The 20,213-nt window shown below is 42.4% G+C and overlaps 1 protein-coding gene and 1 long non-coding RNA gene across 9 annotated transcripts in view; one reads left to right on the forward strand and one right to left on the reverse strand.

Moving 5' to 3' along the window:
• Window positions 1-2,863: 2,863 nt before the first annotated feature.
• Window positions 2,864-20,213, reverse strand: part of MYLK (myosin light chain kinase) — a 181,723-nt gene continuing 164,373 nt past the window's right edge. For all 8 annotated transcript variants that reach the window (XM_081188192.1, XM_081188193.1, XM_081188190.1 and 5 more), the window contains 7 exons: window positions 19,111-19,328; window positions 17,307-17,430; window positions 14,725-14,877; window positions 10,127-10,250; window positions 8,554-8,683; window positions 6,578-6,709; window positions 2,864-5,076 (listed from right to left, as the gene is read on the reverse strand). In XM_081188192.1, the coding sequence (XP_081044318.1) occupies window positions 4,826-5,076; window positions 6,578-6,709; window positions 8,554-8,683; window positions 10,127-10,250; window positions 14,725-14,877; window positions 17,307-17,430; window positions 19,111-19,328 (1,132 nt within the window). In that variant the 3' untranslated portion in view covers window positions 2,864-4,825. The remainder of the gene's footprint in view (window positions 5,077-6,577; window positions 6,710-8,553; window positions 8,684-10,126; window positions 10,251-14,724; window positions 14,878-17,306; window positions 17,431-19,110; window positions 19,329-20,213) is intronic.
• On the forward strand, window positions 8,681-9,823 carry LOC308584328. Its single transcript, XR_014006772.1, has 2 exons — window positions 8,681-8,820; window positions 9,573-9,823. It is a non-coding gene; the product is annotated as an uncharacterized lncRNA (long non-coding RNA).

The raw sequence follows: 20,213 nt of genomic DNA on the forward strand, positions 1-20,213 counted from the left end.
CCAATCAAATAAACATTGAGTCTGCATGTATGTGCTGGGTCTGAAGAGGTTAAAGCCTTCTGAACTACAGCATCACATTTCATAAGGGGAGTTGGGTGGCGCTGTGGCCTGAGCCTCTTGGGCTTACTGAATGGTGTTCTGTTGCACCAGATGCGGTTTAGTCATGCTGGCCACATGACCTGGAAAAGCTGTCTGTGGACAAATGCTCGGCCTGAAAGCAGAGATGAGCGCCACACACACCCCATAGTCAAATTTGACTTGACATATAACCGTTCAGGGGTCCTTTGCCTTCTTACCTTTCATACTTTATCCATTTACATGGGTCAAACAGTGGGACGCGGGTGGCGCTGTGGGTAAAACCTCAGTGCCTAGGACTTGCCGATCTTATGGTCAGCGGTTCAAATCCCCGCGGCGGGGTGCGCTCCGTCGTTCGGTCCCAGCTCCTGCCCACCTAGCAGTTCGAAAGCACCCTTAAGTGCAAGTAGATAAATAGGGACCGCTCCGGTGGGAAGGCAAACGGCGTTTCCGTGTGCTGCGCTGGTGCTGGCTCACCAGAGCAGCTTCGTCACGCTGGCCACGTGACCCGGAAGTGTCTTCGGACAGCGCTGGCCCCCGGCCTCTTAAGCGAGATGGGTGCGCAACCCCAGAGTCGGACACGACTGGCTTTACTTAACTGGAGTTAACTGGAGTTACCTTTACTTAACAGTGGTGCAGCTACCAAACAACACATAAGGGGCTCTTACAATTATGGACTTGCATGGAGTATTCGCTATGTGTACTCTCTAAATACAACAGCATATTAAACAGCATTGTCACCCCAATCCTCTATGCTCTAGTTGAATGTTGCTTTTTTGTTTTTGTAAAATTGTAAAAATAAAATCAATAATAGTAGTTAGAATCTACACGTTAACTGGTAAATCGATTAATTAAAAGCTTTAGTTGTTTGCTCACTCTAGTTATAATGGGTTACAAATTAAGGGCACAGGATTGTATTCAACTAAACTGTCCGGGGACCATTTACCTTTACCTTTACTCAGAGAAGACTAAACCAATGCTGTTAATGTCAATTACTTCAATGGGTCTACTCTGAGTAGCTCTGCTTTCTTTTTAAAACCATGTTTGGTTCTGGGTATTACAGTAAATAGGAAATAAAATACTAAATATGTCCTTTTCCTTACTATTAGTAGTAGTGTTCTGCCCAGGGGCAGTGGAAGGGGTGTGTGGTAGGTGCGGGCCGCCCTAGGTGTCACCACTGAGGGGGGTAACAAAACGCTGGGCGGCACTCACTGCGGCACCTGCAGCGTGCCTGAGCCACACATCTCTCCTGGGAGAGACGCGCTGGCTTGTGCGTGCGCAGGCTCCGCGCTGCCCAAATGTTCTGCCCGCTGCCTCCCCCTCAGCTGTAGGGCGGCTGAGTGGAAGGAGGCAGGCAGACTCTGGAGGCCCCGTGGTGCACCCCGCCCCAGGTGCGCTGCCCCAGGTGCCCAAGCGGCTTCCTCCGCCGCTGGTTCTGCTCCCACAAGTTATTAATCTTGTATTAGTATTAGGTAGAAAGAATAACAACATTGCCCCTTTAAGAAAAGGTAGTGCCTCCCCCCTTTTTAGACCTCAAAAGTGTTTGGGAAATGTAGGCACAGCAATACTCTAGTTTCTATTGTCTCTGCCTCCCAGAGCAGAAAAATACCTCCCTTCCATTGGCTCTGCCCAGAGGGAAGAAATCTCCCTTCCTCCTAGAACTCCTTCCTTCTTCTATAACTCCATGAACTCTATAAATAACAGCCTATTGGAATGTGAGTAATATTTCTACATGTGCCTTGATTCTCTTCAATAAATCTATGTATGAGAGGTTTATGGAGTTTTGTTGAATACTATCCAGATTGAGAGAGGTCTCAGGACAGAATAGTTAACATTAATTAAATTGCATGCTGTTTCACATTCGTTTTAGTATCTCAATCAGCCTTTTGTGTTAAAGTTTTGGCCTTTGCGTAATATACAGATTTTGTGTGTGTTGCTATTTAACTAAAACATAAATATTGTTTATTTGGTTAGCAGCCTTAATTGCAGTATATTTACTGCAAGTGAAAAATGTTGATATACAAATATAATACTGATACATAAATATAATATCTAAACCTTCCTACAATTTCCACACCAATTTCCAATACAAAAATAAATTTTGTAATGTGTGAAGCAATCCTATGGGGAAATGGCATCATGTGCAACCTTATACAGTGGGACCTCGGGTTACATACGCTTCAGGTTACAGACTCCGCTAACCCAGAAATATTGCTTCAGGTTAAGAACTTTGCTTCAGGATGAGAGCAGAAATTGTGCTCCAGCGGAGCAGCAGCAGCAGGAGGCCCCATTAGCTAAAGTGGTGCTTCAGGTTAAGAACAGTTTCAGGTTAAGAATGGACCTCCAGAACGAATTAAGTACTTAACCCGAGGTACCACTGTAGAAGCATGGAATTGTTGAGTTAGAAGGTACTCTGAGAGTCATCTAGTCCAACCTCCTGCAATTAGGAATGTCAACTAAAGCATCCAGGACTTCTGTTCATTAAAATTATTGTGACTATAAAAGTTGCTTCTATGGGAATTTTTTTCTAGCATAAATTTTTAGTGCCCCTTATGGAGTTTGATATGAACTACCTCACCAACTGATGAAGGAGACTTGTTTGGACAGAAGAGGGTAGAGTCAGAAAATAACTTACTACACTTGCTTGACAAATGGGAAATATTATTAGTAAGTAGGATTTATGAAAATTAGGTGACGTGTAATCAAGAGCAACGATCATAGAAGGTTGAGAACCATGTTGCAATAAAAGTTATGGGTATAAGATTAAACAAATGAGCAAATGGTAGCATGCTTTGTGGTATTTCTTTATTGAGAAATTGTGAGTAACTACAGCTGTAGTGTTCTCATATCTTGCAACTCTTTTGGTTTAAGAAATCATTGGCATATTTTTAATTATGGTATACAAAAAATACACCCCATTGTTTTCTTAACACATTGAAAATGTGACAAAACGCTCTGTATGCACTAAATAATACTAAAAACCTTATAGGAATGTGTGGCAAACTGGCAATTATTGTGTTTACTATAACAAAAGTTCTTTATCCATTCAAAAAGAAGACACGATGGTAACCTCCTCCTAGCAAGAAACAGCAAAAGCAGTTATAAAAACCCACAGCAATAATGAGTGAGCCTCATATATAGAATGTTGCATTCCAACAGGCAGATGAGCAAATAATATAGAACACATAACATTAGGCAATATCAAACAACCAAAAGATGATACCGTATACATTTGTATTAAAGTACACTTAATTTCCCCCTCTGCCTTAGTAAGCTAAAGTAATCTTCATTGTATACTTTTTTTAAGAAAAAAAGAAGTCACTGTTAACACTTAAAATGTTTGCATCTTACAAATAAAGTGAGGGAGGGAAAAGCCACACAACTGGAATGATGTGCTTACAGTGGACATATTGATTAAATGTAACTTTTCATGGCCTCTGGACTGCAACTAACTGTGAAAGAAAAGCAATGTCAGTAAATCTAAATGTGTTAATCAGTTTGAGGAAGAATCACATTTTATTATTGATTGTGCTGATTTTCAATTTTAAGTCATTAGCCTCACAGATACTGCTAAAACATGGCTTTGGAAGTTGGTTTCAAACCAGAGTTGCACCACACAGGCACACGATCATTGACTTTACACAACATATTGCTTTGCAGCAGCACATATGCCTTTTCAGTTCAATAAGCAAAGTTCTGTATTTATCTTGGTTGCCCACGCAGTAATCTGCCATCAGGTAAGGTAACCTAGGACTGCTTTTGGTTACCATTTCTGTTTGGCAGCTGTGGGGAGAAAGCCAGTCAATTACTATATAACCTACAGGTAAGGCAGTCAAGAGAAGCTGTCACACCAATGCTTACACAACATTTTGGATAGTTTGTGGTTGAGTACCAAATCTTGAGTGTACCAGCTGTTATGGTTGGAAATCCCCATAAACCAGCTTTTTCTTGCTCTTACTAATGTCATGGTAACAACTGGCACGTCTGGAGAAAGAGTAACTGAGAAGAAGATCTACTGCTCAACTGGCAACAACAAATTAATGGGAAAATGTGCACTACACTACATTTAAGCTGAAATCATTCTCTTCCAATGATAATTATTTTGCATAAATTTAGTTATTCTGAATTACAGTTATGAATGATAATGTTCAGAGGAAGAACTAAAGAAGATACAGAAACTGAAATGCTGCTGTGGTGGAGTCTTCACTTATAAATATGCTGCAAACATTCTACGGGATGATGGCAAATAACTGTGTTGTGTATATGCTTGACAAGTTATTCTATGCAGCTCTCGTTCTTAGTGGCTAGATTGTGCTCAGTGTTCTCAAAATACATTCATATAAGATCCACTGATGCTAGGAGACTTACGTGCAGACATGATTGGGAGGATTGGCTCTGAAGTATTCCAAGTTCTCCATAGCTGTTGTATTGGTTGATGCAACAATTAGCGCAATTGTTCAGACCCCCTCTCCTGATCAGCATGTTCAACAAATAAATTGTGGACTCTGGTTAAAATTGCAGATTAGCATTTCATATGGTGTTGTTCACATTGATTGTTTGGGCAATGCAACTGATGCCTTAACTTAAACTAAACTGAAGCTTGCGAATTCAAGTTAATGCCCATAAATAAAACAGGTTATCAGCTGACTGTGCTGAAAAAACAGGGGAAAATGACCTAATGTTACACTGTGTAAGCCTTAAAAACAGTCTTTTACTTGGTAATTTTCCGTATCTCTACCCCATCCTGATTTCATTCTTCTTCTTCCTCCTCCTCTTCTTCTTCCCCTTCTTTCCCCATTGTTTCCACAATGAGTTCTGCAGTACAAGTTATTTCTCCAAGACTGTTAACTGCCTTGCAGGTATATTTGGCATCATCGTCCCCACAGACCTCAGAAATAGTCAAAGAGCAATTGCCATCCTCATCATAGTCTATCTGGAAGTGCCTGGACTCCTTGATAGATTGGTCATCTTTGTACCAAATCACCTCTGGATCAGGGTAACCTGTAAGAACAGCAGGTGCAACAAGTCAAGCAACTTAAAACTATTTTTGCATGCTTATCCTTAAAAGACTGGTTCATGTTAAGGGGCTGATACACTGTAATATTGGTAAGGGATATGTGTGCACATGTGCATCTGTTAACATAATTTTGGTTGACACTAGGAACTGCTGCTTCTACTCATGTTGCTCAACGGCCCATCCTGCCTCGGCTGTTCACCTACCTGGCTGTCTGCTTGCTCTCTGCACTTTCTCAGCCAGGCTACCTGCTCAGACCGTAGGCTTCCCTTGCGCTGTTTTGTACACATGTGAGCAAGCAAGAGGGTAAGCAGTTTATGGCAGTGACAGCAACAATTATGGCAGGGGTAACTTGGAAATGCCTGCCTGGGCTACCTGCCTGCCCATTCGCTCCAACCTGCTGTTGGCATCCTGCAGCTTGCGCCTACTGGCAATCACTCAAACTGCAGCACAACACACACACACATATATATATATTACAATAAGATGTGCCAAAGTGGCAGCTAGTTCTCTTTGCCTGGTCCATGTCTATGTTTATACTCACATATTGCAAATCACTTGGAGATAACAGTGAATTTGCAACATACACGTCTAGCTGAATGTGTAAAGATCGAGTGTAAAGATTGAGTCTCACTTCACATGACAATCTATTAAAACAATCAGCATGGAGCAACATAGGATTATGTATTATGTCTCTGCACTTTGAAGCCATTTTTAGACACTTAACAACCTGAGCATGACCAATCACAGCACATTCTGTGAAGGAGCTTGCCTTCTTTTCCAGAACAGCTTTTCATTGCGGCTGCTGAGAGTGCTAGAAGGAAGACCACTCCCTTCTGCAAGGACCTGGCCTAAGGGGCAGGGCCCAGACTCACCATGAACAGCTAAAAGATACTCCTGGGAGGCCAGAAGGATATTGCTAGAACAACTGGCAAAAAGGGTTTAGAACGGTTTTAATTTTGGTTCCCCTGTTTTGTTTTTGTTGGGTTGGGGTTGGTTAAATATTTAGTTGGGGTTGGCACTTATTTTAATTTGGGTATAAATGTAAATGGATTTTTTTAATGTTTATGTTTCTATTGATTTATTGGTTATAGTCTATATAAGATATTCTGTTTTTTAATGTTTGATGTTTTATTATGTTTTTATATATGCTGTAAGCTGCTCAGAGTGGCTGGGGAAACCCAGCCAGATGGGCAGGATAGAAATAATGATAATGATAACGATAATGATGATTAATAATAATAATAATAATAATTCAAATTGAAACTCTCTCAAATACACAGCCTGTGTCCTCTGTCTCTGGTTAGCTGGGCATAACTGTTTATTAATGCGTGATTCTATTTAGTGGAGCATCAAGATGTACCTGAAGAGTAAAATAAAGTGGCTTTGGGTAGATAAAATACTAGTGTGAAAAACACTGATGAAGCAACACAGAGAAAGATGGTATGTTGATAGCAGAAAATAGTCATCCAAATTTATGATGAGTACCTTCAATTTTGCAGTCAAACCTAGCAGCACTGCCTTCCACAACTTCTATATCTTGAATTGTTTTAGAGAAATATGGCTTCACATGGGACCTTTCTTCATCAACTGCTTCCAGGAGAGCACTAGCAGCTTCATCTAGACAAAGTAAACAAATATCCATTAAACTTATATAGAAGTTTCTCTGGCGAAGGGTCCTTGTTTTAGTGGCCTAATCATCACCATCAAAGTCTTCCTTTACTTTCAGCAACAGTGCAGAAGTTCATGGAAGTCTGCTTTGTGTGCACATCATGATAGTCTTTAATGGTGGAGCTATTTTTCAGTAGCATAAGGACATAATTTCATTTGAGCAGCATTCTCACAGTTTAATCATAAACAAATTTACATGGAAAAAAGCGTGAGCTCCTTGGGACACTTCCCAGTAAATATTACTCCGTGCTTGCGCAAACAAAATATTTTATTAGCATTAATGATGATTCATCATAGCAACTATTCTGTTAACTGTGTAGTGATATCACGATGTCATATGGGGGATATCATAGCTTATGGCCTTCCAAGGGCAGTCACAGAATGGCTCACTACACACTCATCCTTCTCCAACCTGATGATCTTCATATGTTTTGAACTACAACTCTAATCATCCTTGATCATTGGCTATGCTGGCTGTGGATTAAGGTAATTGCAATTTAAAACATGTACATCACATCGCATTGTAAGTTGTTGAAACTATTTCAATAAGTGTTTTCAGAACACTGATATTAATAATAAGACTGCTGTTTAAGATTGTTTATTGTTGTTTATATGCCACATTACTTTTCTTTTTTACATAAAGGAAGCATATGAGAGTTATTTTTAAAGAGCTCAATATCCATCTATATGTTCATTTATGAATTGCTTCCAATAAAACTACTTGAAGCATCAATAAAAACAAAAACAAACAATTCCATATATAAATTCCCAATCCAGATACAGACAGGGATAAAAAATTCCAACTAAAAAGCTTGTTGAAAAAGGAAGGTCTTCAATAGGCACCAAAAAGACAATAAAGCCAGTGTGTCTGATACGTATATGTGTCCCATCTGTACAGCATCTTGTCATGGCTGTAGCAGTCTACTGATGATCTTCCCAGGTTACACTGAGATCTTAAATACCAATAAAGCATACCTCCAGAAACATGTCCTAGTAATTTTTCATTATTCAGGAGGATCTGCATGGCAAATTGTGCTGAGCATACAGTACTGTATATGGTAACAAAAGTTGGGCTCCACCCCAACTCTCTGCCGAGTGGTAGCAAGATTCTAGGAGGTTCCAGGCACTCACCCAGGGTTTGTGTTCCTTTGAGAATCAAGATGCACCAGAGACTGTCGTAGCTTTAAGAAATATGATTTATTCTCATATTTACACCTGAGTTTAGATGGAGTCCAGATCTTACAGCCTGGTCATCTCAAGAGGGGCTTGTTTCCCATAGCAGTGCAGCACTTGAGTCCAAGGCACCTGTCCTAATTATTCTGTTCATAAAAACTAAGCCTCCTTTAATCATTTGCCTTCTAATGCTCTTTTGATGCTTTGAAATAGTAATGCTTATTCTCTCCCCTCACCTAACAAAGCAGTTCACCTGGCTTCATCAACACTTGTTTACTGGTTAGGATGAAAGTAAGTCCTTCATGTACTAATTGCTGTTGCTCATTTCGTTTCACACAGATCTTGATTATTTTCTCAATGTCCCACACACAGTCTTGACACAAACACTAATTTAAAGATTTCAAACTTACATAAACTTCGCTCTTACACGCATTCATAATTAGTAGTGTAATATATTCCGGTTACTAATTACAAGTTCTACTTAAATGATAAGCAAAACATCAAACAATATCACATGCAATATTGGCCCAAGGGCTGTTTACTATGGATTTAAAATATCTGCTCAAATCTTGGAAGTCATATAGGACACATGTGTTCAGATCATATCAACATTTCCGTACCTTCAGCGTCTGTCTTTTCTGCATTAACAGGACTTGTTGGTGAGCTTGAAGATGACTTCCTCCCACTCAGGCCAGATATCATTGCCATAGATGATAGTCTTCCTATTGCACGAACCGCATTCCCTGTTTTCTGAAATTTAACCCAGAAATGCTTAGCGAATCCTTTCTTGTGATTACTGATCCCCAAATGTTTATAAACTACGTAGTGAAGAAACCTCACAATTGTGTCAGGCCATTTGATGAATATCAGGAGACACAGATACAGTGGTGCCTCGCAAGACGAAATTAATTCGTTCCGCAAGTCTCTTCGTCTTGCGAGTTTTTCGTCTTGCGATGCACGGTTTCCCATAGGAATGCATTGAAAATCAATTAATGCATTCCTAGGGAAACCGCCTTCAGACCAGGTCCGGGGACAGTCTGTCCCCGGACCTCTTCTGAAGGCTGGGGGGGGGGGGGGACAAGGGCTTTTCTTCCCACCCCCAGCATTTTAAAAAACCCCGGGACAGCGGAGGACTTCTCCGCTGTCCGGGCGATCTTAAAATGCTGGCGGGCGGCATTTTAAAATCGCCCCGGGACAGCGGAGGACTTCTCCGCTGTCCGGGGCGATTTAAAAGCCCCTGGGAAGGCAGGCAGGGGGGACAAAGACTTTCGCCCCCCGCCCGCCTTCAGAAGGTGTTCCCGCCCCGCCGCCCGGCTTCGGAGCAGCGTTCCGAAGCCAGGTGGCAGGGGCAGGTGTTCCCGCCCCGCCGCCTGGCTTCGGAGCATCGTTCCGAAGCCCGGAGGCGGCGGGAGGAGGCGTTCCCGCCCCACCGCCCGGCTTCGGAGGAGGTCCGAGGACAGTGGGGAAGACGCGCTGCGCTTCCCCGCTCTCCCGGATATTTCCCTATGGGCTGTCGTCTTGCGAAGCAAGCCCATAGGGAAATTTGTCTTGCGAAGCGCCTCCAAAACGGAAAACCCTTTCGTCTAGCGGGTTTTCCGTCTTGCGAGGCGTTCGTCTTGCGAGGTACCACTGTACCTAGCAAAGATTTCCACAGCCAATATTGGGCAGCTTGCAGTGTCAGGAAGCCAGAACCTTACTGAAGCAGCTGGAATATTTAAAGTTTCCATTTAAGTAACGAGAACAGAAGGAGAAATAGAAATGAACAGGTATGGAGTCAACAGAAAAACCTCACAGAAAAACTTTTCACCCACATTTCTAAAGGGCATGAACATCGATCCCCACCTTCCCTGTCTTCTTTGCTGCTATTAACAATAAAAGCATTGAGCAGTTTTCAGTCTTCTTCAATTGCCCCAAAATGAGGACTCAGAATTTCCCCATTATCTCAGGAGACGTTTCCCACAAACTCTGCACAGGATATGCATTTGAACTCAGTGATTATGTGCTTTGCAGGACATGGGTTAGGAAAAGGGTAACTGAAAACCTACCTCTCCCATCTTCCAACATGTTTCCTGCAAAATATGTATGTTCTTCATAACAAAAGGCCCTTTATTCCCACATCGTTCCCCACATCACAAACTTTAGAAATGGAAGGTATGGGGGACCTGCAGCCCACTTTTCTCTCCACTATATTACCTGCCATTTTCTTCTAGCCATGTACTTTTTCATTCTATCTTTCGATAGTTTTTTGGCTTCCATGGTTTTGGTGTCCTTTTGCAGCCAAGGATGCTGAAGGCATTGGGAGCAATCTAACCGGTCCCTGTGAGTTTAGAGAAAACAAAGTCAGGGTTGCAATGAACTTGCTATTGTATTAACATACAATTGAGATCTCTGTATTTTCCCCATGAACAGCGTGGATCATTCGATTATCTCCTATAAGTAGTTGCCTCTGAGTCCAAGCCCCTCCCCACAGAAAAGGGTGTCTCGCTGGCTGCGGAGAGGAGGATGACAAAGAGGAGTGGCCGCCACCACAATGCGAATGTGTGACATCACTTGTGCATGCCTGCATGTGGTGGATGTAACATCAAACGCACCATGTGCAACGTCGCATCCGTTTTTGGAGGAGCCCGCATTACGGTGGCAGGCACCCACAATCCTGAGGGCGAGATAGTGCCTCTGCTAGGCATACCTTCATTGATGAAAAAACACCATGCCTTAAATTAGCTTGGGTTGTTTGTTACTCATGTGAGTGCCTGATTTGATCGTTCACTCTTTCCTACCCTAGCCTGATCAGTCCTTGACCGAGGAGTCAAATCCCTTTGATGAAGGAATTATTCTTGCTCAACTGTGTGACTCTATACTTTTAGAACAAACTGTAATAATAATAATAATGTAATAATAATAATTTATTATTTATACCCCGCCCATCTGGCTGGGCTTCCCCAGCCACTCTGGGCGGCTTCCAAAAGAATATTAAAATACTATAATACATCAAACATTAAAAGCTTCCCGAAACAGGGCTGCCTTCACATGTCTTCTAAAAGCCTGGTAGTTGTTGTTCTCTTTGACATCTGGTGGGAGGGTGTTCCACAGGGAAGGCGCCACTACCGAGAAGGCCCTCTGCCTGGTTCCCTGTAACTTGGCTTCTCGCAATGAGGGAACTGCCAGAAGGCCCTCGGTGCTGGACCTCACTGTCCGGGTAGAACGATGGGGGTGGAGACGCTCCTTCAGATATACTGGACCAAGGCCGTTTAGGGCTTTAAAGGTCAGCACCAACACTCTGAATTGTGCTCGGAAACGTACTGGGAGCCAATGTAGGTCTTTCAAGACCAGTGTTATGTGGTCTCTGCGGCCGCTCCCAGTCTAGCTGCCGCGTTCTGGATTAGTTGTAGTTTCCGGGTCACCTTCAAAGGTAGCCCCACGTAGAGCGCATTGCAGTAATCCAAGCGGGAGATAACCAGAGCATGCACCACTCTGGCGAGGCAGTCTGCAGGCAGATAGGGTCTCAGCCTGTGTACCAGATGGAGCTGGTAAACAGCTGCCCTGGATACAGATTTGACCTGTGCCTCCATGGACAGCTGTGAGTCCAAAATGACTCCCAGGCTGCGCACCTGGTCCTTCAGGGGCACAGTTACCCCATTCAGGACCAGGGAATCCTGCACACCTGCCCGCCTCCTGTCCCCCCAAAACAGTACTTCTGTCTTGTCAGGATTCAACCTCAATCTGTTAGCCGCCATCCATCCTCCAACCGCCTCCAGACACTCACACAGGACTGTCACCGCCTTCACTGGTTCTGATTTGAAAGAAAGGTAGAGCTGGGTATCATCTGCATACTGATGAACACCCAGCCCAAACCCCCTGATGATCTCTCCCAGCGGCTTCATGTAGATGTTGAAAAGCATGGGGGAGAGGACAGAACCCTGAGGCACCCCACAAGTGAGAGCCCAGGGGTCTGAACACTCATCCCCCACCACCACTTTCTGAACACGGCCCAGGAGGAAGGAGCGGAACCACTGTATAACAGTGCCCCCAGCTCCCAGCCCCTCAAGACGGTCCAGAAGGATGTTATGGTCGATGGTATCAAACGCCGCTGAGAGATCCAGCAGAACTAGGAAACAGCTCTCACCTTTGTCCCTAGCCCGCCGGAGATCATCAACCAGTGCGACCAAGGCAGTTTCAGTCCCATGATGAGGCCTGAATCCCGACTGGAAGGGATCCAAATGGTCCGCTTCTTCCAGGCGTGCCTGGAGTTGTTCAGCAACCACTCGCTCAATCACCTTGCCCAAGAATAGAAGATTTGAGACTGGGCGATAGTTGGATATTGTGGCCGCATCTAAAGATGGTTTTTTAAGAAGCGGTTTAATAACCGCCTCTTTCAGCGAGTCTGGGAAGGCTCCCTCACGGAGGGAAGCATTCACCACCCCACGAAGCCCATCGCCCAGTCCTTCCCGGCTAGCTTTTATAAGCCAGGATGGGCAAGGATCAAGGAGACAAGTGGTTGGTTTCACTCGTCCAAGCAGCCTGTCCACATCCTCGGGGGTAACAGATTGGAATTGATCCCACACAACTTGACTAGACAGGACTCTAGCACTCTCCCGCCCCGGCCCTGCTCCCACGGGAACTAATTGTTCAAGGACACTGCATACTACCAGGTGTATCAGCCTTTCAACAACCTTCTCTGTTGAGACTGACACATACTGTCAAGAGGATGAAGGCACACTTATCCAGAAGTACCAATTGCAGAAACATTTGGCATAAAAATCACATTTAACCTATGGATACCTGTAGGCTAGGGACGCAGGTAGCGCTGTGGGTTAAACCACAGAGCCTAGGACTTGCTGATCAGAAGGTCGTGGTTCGAATCCCCATGACGGGGTGAGCTCCCATTGCTCGGTCCCTGCTCCTGCCAACCTAGCAGTTCGAAAGCACATCAAAGTGCAAGTAGATAAATAGGTACCGCCCTGGCGGGAAGGTAAACGGCATTTCCGTGCGCTGCTCTGGTTTGCCAGAAGCAGCTTAGTCATGCTGGCCACATGACCCGGAAGCTGTACGCCAGCTCCCTCGGCCAATAAAGCGAGATGAGCGCCGCAACCCCAGAGTTGGCCACGACTCGACCTAATGGTCAGGGGTCCCTTTACCTTTTTACCTATAGGCTAGATTGTTTGTGGGGGGAAACTACCAACAGCATATAGCACTCTGCTTGCGAAATTCACACTGGCTGCCAATCTGCCACTGGGTACCTGCATATAAGGCCCCATACAGCTCAGAGCCAGGTTACTTGAGAGACCTTATACACATAGCAGATAGCTGCACTCTGCAGGAGAGTTTCTCCTGAAAGTTCCAAAGATCACAGAAGCCCACACTGCAGTCACTCAGAGCGGGGCTTTTAGTGTGGATGCCCGTTCTATGGAATAGCATACCTGGTGAGATAAGACAGGCGCTCACTATCTGCACTTTCCAGAAACAGCTGAAAATGTTTATTCCACAGGCTTTCCCAACTGGATAAACTGGCATTTACCATGAGTGTCTACTTTGAATGGTTTTGGTCTTTAAATGTATTTGATAGTCTATTGTGTTTGCAACTGTTTTTAATCACCTTTAGTGCAAATTGCTGTGAGATGGTTGTTTAGAAGGCAATTAATAGATCAATAAAAGAAAGAAAGAAAGATACTCCCATCACACACTGGGATCAGCATTTTCTCGCTGGAGTGGACACATCCATCTAACAGTGTAAAGAGTAAGTTGCACTAAAACCATCAAGAATAACTTAGGTATCATTCACACATGACCTAATGGTTGCCTTAAAATAGTATGCACATAAACAGTATGCTTATTGAAATAGAAATTCTGATGAATTAGCAACATGAATAAGGTAAAGGTAAAGGTACCCCTGCCCGTACGGGCCAGTTGTGTCCGACTCTGGGGTTGCGCGCCCATCTCGCTTAAGAGGCCGGGGGCCAGCGCTGTCCGGAGACACTTTCTGGGTCACGTGGCCAGCGTGACAAAACTGCATCTGGCGAGCCAGTGCAGCACACGGAAACACCGTTTACCTTCCCGCTAGTAAGCGGTCCCTATTTATCTACTTGCACCCGGGGGTGCTTTCGAACTGCTAGGTTGGCAGGCGCTGGGACCGAGCAACGGGAGCACACCTCGCCGCGGGGATTCGAACCGCCAACCTGACGATCGGCAAGTCCTAGGCGCTGAGGTTTTACCCACAGCGCCACCTGCGTCCCCTTGCAACATGAATAGATGTATTCAATTACACAAACCTACATGTTCTTCTTTATTGACAGAGCAGCAGTGCTCATTATATTGCATATAACACACTCCTTCAGATAAACTTGATTATCTCTGTAAACTTTATATGCTAGTAAATTGGCAACATGGATTATTACTATTTATAGGAGATTATTTAAAGCCACTGTAACTTTATATTTTAAAATGTGGTTTCACAGTAGCCAGAATTTGCAGAATTTGGGGCTTGAATTTGTTTAAATATGAAAATGGCATACAGTACCTCTCCCAAAAGCATATATAGTACATATTTTGCCTATTGGATTACTAGTATATCAACTTTGGCACGGATAAAGAGAAAAGACTAGACAAGCACTCAAGTGTAGCTCTTCCACAAATTTTGTCAACATTGATTCAATGATGGTTCTTCAGCATAGTAACATATAGATAGCAGAACTGTTATAATATTGAGGCTTCTATGCAATTATTCCCACAAGTTCATGAGAGGCAATCATGTCAACAAAGCAACATGAAAGGAATTGCACATAAGGTATCTTTACTTCATATCCTTCTTTAGAAGGCTGCTGATAAAATCCTTGGCATCATCTGAGATCTCATCAAAAGCTTCGTCATCAAAATCCCAGGTGGCTGAGGTAACATTGGCTAAAGTTTCATTGTCATTGTCTCCCATGAAAGGGGAAAGTCCACTGACCCTGAGGTTTAAAAGAACAAGAGCATTTCAAAATTATTGAAGTTTTGAGTTTAAAACCCTATGAGGAACACACATATTTATTATCTGCAAATCTGTACATCCAACAGTTGTATGTACACAAAGGTAAACACAATGCTTCCAAAATCTCCCTGTAGGCAAGCTGCAGGAAAAACATCATAATGTGATGTGTCCCCTGCTAGTCAGTGTTGGGTTTGAAATCTGTCAACTGCTGAACAAAAATAATAATTCTATTTTTCACCCACTAGAGGGAACCAAAAAACTATGATGGTCTCTTTTTTTAGTTGTGGATGTTTTCCCTCAACAGAAAGTACTTACTAAGAGCATACACAAAAGCAATGTATGTCATTACTAGCGATGAAGGGGGAATTTATTTGCTCCAGACCAACCCAATTCAACATTCCCAAATTTGCTTAAAACTATCAGTTGGATTATGTGCTTCTTCATATTTAGTACTATGGTTTTGGCCCCCAAAGCTTTTCAACAAAAACATGTATTGTACAGTTATGTCAGAATTTTAGGGGGAAATTCATTGAACTGCATTGAGCAATGTGTATTTTACAATAAATGCATACAACTTACATGTGGATTTTTCATGCTTTTTATATATGAAGTCTGCAAAGAATGGAACAGAATGGGCCTATGATTGAGCACCAGCAAAACTGACACAGAATAAAGGTAAAGGTAAAGAAGCCCTGGACGGTTAACTCCAGTCAAAGGCGACTATGCGGTGTGGTGCTCATCTCACTTTTCAGGCTGAGGGAGCCGGCATTTGTCCACAGACAGCTTTCTGAGTCATGTGGCCAGCATGACTAAACTTCTTCTGGCACACGGGGGACCGTGATGAGTGCCAGAGTGAATGGAGTACATTAAGTGCATTAAGGTAGCCAATCCATCACAAGACATTCCTGTGGCAAGCCAACGCATATTCTGAGGATTAGTGTTCATCCACGATCAAAGCACATCAATGCTGATTCTGTCTTGTGATGATACAAACCTGACTGTCAACATTTAAGGTGGTTTCAAAGGCAGTGGTGTGTTATGTGGGTCTCAGGAAATATGAAATCCAAAACTGGTTTAAAAATACTTCCAGGAAAAGCAAGTATTTATTTCTCTAATTGGGAAGTGGAAGAACAGGAAGTGCATGAGGGGAGATTGCTGGAACTTTTAATGAAGTTTATCCCTAAAACATTTCCATCTTTAACACAGATCTTCATGCCCCAGTGCTCTGATCTCAGCTTTAAATAATAGCCATGTAAAGCAATAATGGAACAAAATTTTGACAAATTATGGAAACAATTTCCTTTCTGCAGTACTGAAGTCAGAGTGACAAAGATGAGCTGTATCTGCTTCGGAGAAATTATTTGGGGTTGAAGCTATACAGTTACTATTACAACTAACACTGAGATGTTTACTGGAAAGATTTTTTCCAGCTACTTAGATCAGGCATCTTCTTGGCAACGTAACCTTAGGCATAGTTAAGTTTCTAGAAGCACCCAGGGCCAGAACAAAGCTGTGTTTCCCTTTCAAAAATACTACGGTAAATCTGAATAAGCTACTCTAGCATTAGGATTGCAGCAACCCCAAAAAGATGTTTTTCACTGCAGCTGGCTGTTAACCAGAAGGTGGGAGGTTCAAGCCTACCCAGGGACAGCTGTGGACAGGATTCCTGCATTGCAGGGGGTTGGGTTAGATGACTCTTGGGGTCCCTTCCAATTCTACAATTCCATGATTCACTGCCCTAACATCGGCTCTGTAGGTAAGCAGGAAACCAAGAGAGTGTGCATGGCAAGCCCAAGACATTTTGCTGCCTGACATGGTCTCTTGATGTTTGTTTTTAATTTATTTTTGCTTTTAACTGGTTTTTAACCTTTTATGACTTTCTCCTTTGGTTTTATGTTTTTATATTGTTGTAAAAATTACTGTGATATATTTTTACAATGCAGTGGTAAGATGAATCAAGGAAAGTACTTGTCTAAATGACACTGGACAAAGTAATTTGGCTATTGGATTGCTAGGGATTTTTATTACTTTATTCTTTTATTACTACTATACAATATTTTTACAAAAATCTCACAGTGGTCAATTGCAGCTACTGGTAGCTGAATTCCAGGAAGCAACTGTGGAATTTGTTAATGAATATATCTGTGGAATAAGTTGAAAAACCAATAGCATAATTAAGAGAATATATAACATTCCCATAACATAGCTAGAGTATTAAAACACCAATAAGTGACTCTGAAGAAAGAGCAAGGGTAGGTTGGGGAAAATACTCTAGAATCAAATAACCCTACTGGAAATGTCTGGCTCTGTTGCAGCATATAGGCATGGGAATGCAGGTAACAAACATAGGAAATAAGTATCAGTGAGATTGAGAAATGGTCAAGATTTGGCCCAGCAACAAGTACTCACAAGATGTAGCAGATGACTCCTATGCTCCACATGTCTGTAGCATACCCAATAGGCTCATAGTTTATCACTTCTGGAGCCACAAACTCTGGTGTCCCAAAGAGGACTTTAAGAGAACCTGCACTTTCTGTGAAATAGGGAAAAAATGTTATAGATAGATAGATGATAGATAGATAGATAGATAGATAGATAGATAGATAGCATGGAAAAACTATACCTCCTACCTTTCAAAACGAGAAATACTTCCAGACTTGAACATGCCCTATATCAGTCCAAGCAGCTGTTTGTGATCAAAGCAGCGTTTACCCTCCTTCCAATAATGTTTGGAGGGAAATTAGGTGGAGAGACTGCAACGTGTCCAAGGCAACCCAGTGAAGTAGAAGGCCAAGTTGGGATATGAACTTGATTGCCCATGTCCAAACTCAATACACTGGGCTCTAACACCATTTTGCTCCTCAATACTTTTAGGTGGGGAATGGGATAAACTGTTTTTCTAAAGAGGCAGTGGAGTTAAAACTCACGATTCCTACTATACAAATAATTTCCAATCCACTGAGGTGGAAAGTGAATGGACATAGCTGCTAATACAGGACCATGTGGTAGTGGTGCACGTAGGGCCTCATGTGTTTTTCTTGAGTAAAGTCAGAACAAGATAGCCTCAAATGCGGCCGTCATACCAAAAAATATTCCAGTTTCTAATAATGCTAAGAAGAACATTACTGGATTAGGCCAAATATTCATCTGGACCATCATCTTGCTTCTCAAAATAACTAATCTGTGAACTGCCCTGAGATTTGCAGGTATAGGATAGTATACAAATTTAACAAATAATAATAAATAATAATAACCAGGAGAATTCCTCAAGCAGGAGGTATTCTGCTTCAGAATTCTGTGGACAGTGAAACAAAAACTGACACTTATTTATGTTGAACTGTTTTATTATGAGGGCCAGTGTCCCACATTTTTTGCCCAGGACTTGATTGGCGATGTAAATTGGCTGGTGACCAAGACAGAGCCATGTATTTTATTACCATCTGCATATGGTAGAATTGGTAAAGGGCCCTGGCCCTTTCAGTGCACTGTGCAGAACAAATCAATTTCTGAAAATGCTTTTTAAAAAAGAAATGCTTGAAGAAGACACCCCACATGAGGCGAAAGCATCACAATCCCCACATACAAGTTCTAAACCTACCAAAAAAGGTCAGGAAAAATATCCTGCTATATCTTTGGCATGTCCTGGCAAAACAGGACAACCAATTCTCTGTAGAAATTGACCACAAAAGGATCACTGATCTTAACTCATTTAAATGACATCAAAGCATAGAAGCTTAGCTGCAATGGTTTCCCCCCTCCTTTTTTTAATTGGTGAAAATACAACAAAAAGGCACATAAAGCTTTAAAATCAGAGAGCAAAGGCTCACAGGCTTCTCTCAGTTATTGTCCTATGGGATGTAAGAGGAGGGTAGGCTGGGAAATGTAAAAAGGGGTTCCAATTTCCATATTTAATGAACCATACTTAGCAAAACAATAGCAAATAGTCCACAGTGTGGACTAAGGCTTTCACATGGGCTCTTCCAACTTTTTGGAACCTCTGGGATATGATCACTGTGTGCCTGGGGAAAGGAAGTGTACATACGAAGTGCCCATCACTGCAGACTTGGCTCCAAGGCTGACTCAAACCATACGGAATATGGGAAGATAACAAGTTCTGAATTAAATACAATGCTTGGGTCTTGTGACATCTACACACAATCAAATACCTATCAAATAGGTCATAGTTTAGTAAAACAGTTCCAAGAGTTTTTACCTAGCCTTCGTGCAAGCCCAAAGTCAATCAGCTTGATTCTTGTACCAGTCTTGTTGACACACATAATATTTTCGGGCTTCAAATCCAAATGAACAATGCCCTGCTTATGAATATACTGTACTCCTTCTGAGATCTGTTTCATGTATTTAATGCATTCTCTCTCTGTTAGCTCAAAGTCCTCATCAATGATTCTCTCAAAGAGCTCGCCTCCAGAAACACTAAAATATAATTCAAAAGAGAAAGATTTTTAAATTAACATTATTGTTTGGTAAAATTCGAGATGAAGACAGTTTGCATGTGGGTTATTCTGGAGGATGAAAATACAGTTGGTGGGGTATGAACCAGTAGAGTGGTTTAATGCAGAACCATTAATATGTCCCCCAACATTCACCCAGTCTTCCCCCCTACTCTCAAACATCACATTATTGGGTCCCTATGTGCACTAAAGCAAATAAAAAAAAGGTGGCACAGGTACTTCACTGTGACTTCCACAGGGCCCTGAAATTTGCCCTGCTCAGCTGATTTCAGGAAACAGCAATGATCTCTCACCTCTTTCCTATTTCTCCCCCGCAGCTCCTCAAGGACCTCCCCCATTGTTAATCTTTCTCCAGTTTCCTGAGCCATTATTCAGTTATTCCTTATCAAAACATTTAACAAAACTTCCAACTCTTTCAAGCAAAACATATCAAGCTGGGATAGCTCAGTCGGTAGAGAATGAGACTCTTAATCTCAGAGTTGTGGGTTCAAGTTCCATGCATTGCATGGGGTTGGAGTAGATGGTCCTTGTAGTCTATTCCAACTCTACACTTCTATTATTGTATGAAATCATTTTATATAAACATACACAAGTTCTGTTTTCTTGAGACAGAAATTGGATTCTGACTAGAACTGGGTTTGCTGAAGAAAATGTACATGACCATCCACATCAGATGGCATTTGAAACTGGATATAATTTAAAATAAATTCTAAACTCATCTTAATAGATTAATTGAACAGTATGTTAAGTAAATGAGCATGGACTTGTATATGGGAAAACACAGTATTTCTAATTTAGGAATTATATTGCCTTTGCTATTAGATGGTGCACACACGTGTCACAACAG

Source organism: Podarcis bocagei, assembly GCF_964188305.1.
Source record: "Podarcis bocagei genome assembly, chromosome: 1".
NCBI lineage: Eukaryota > Metazoa > Chordata > Lepidosauria > Squamata > Lacertidae > Podarcis > Podarcis bocagei.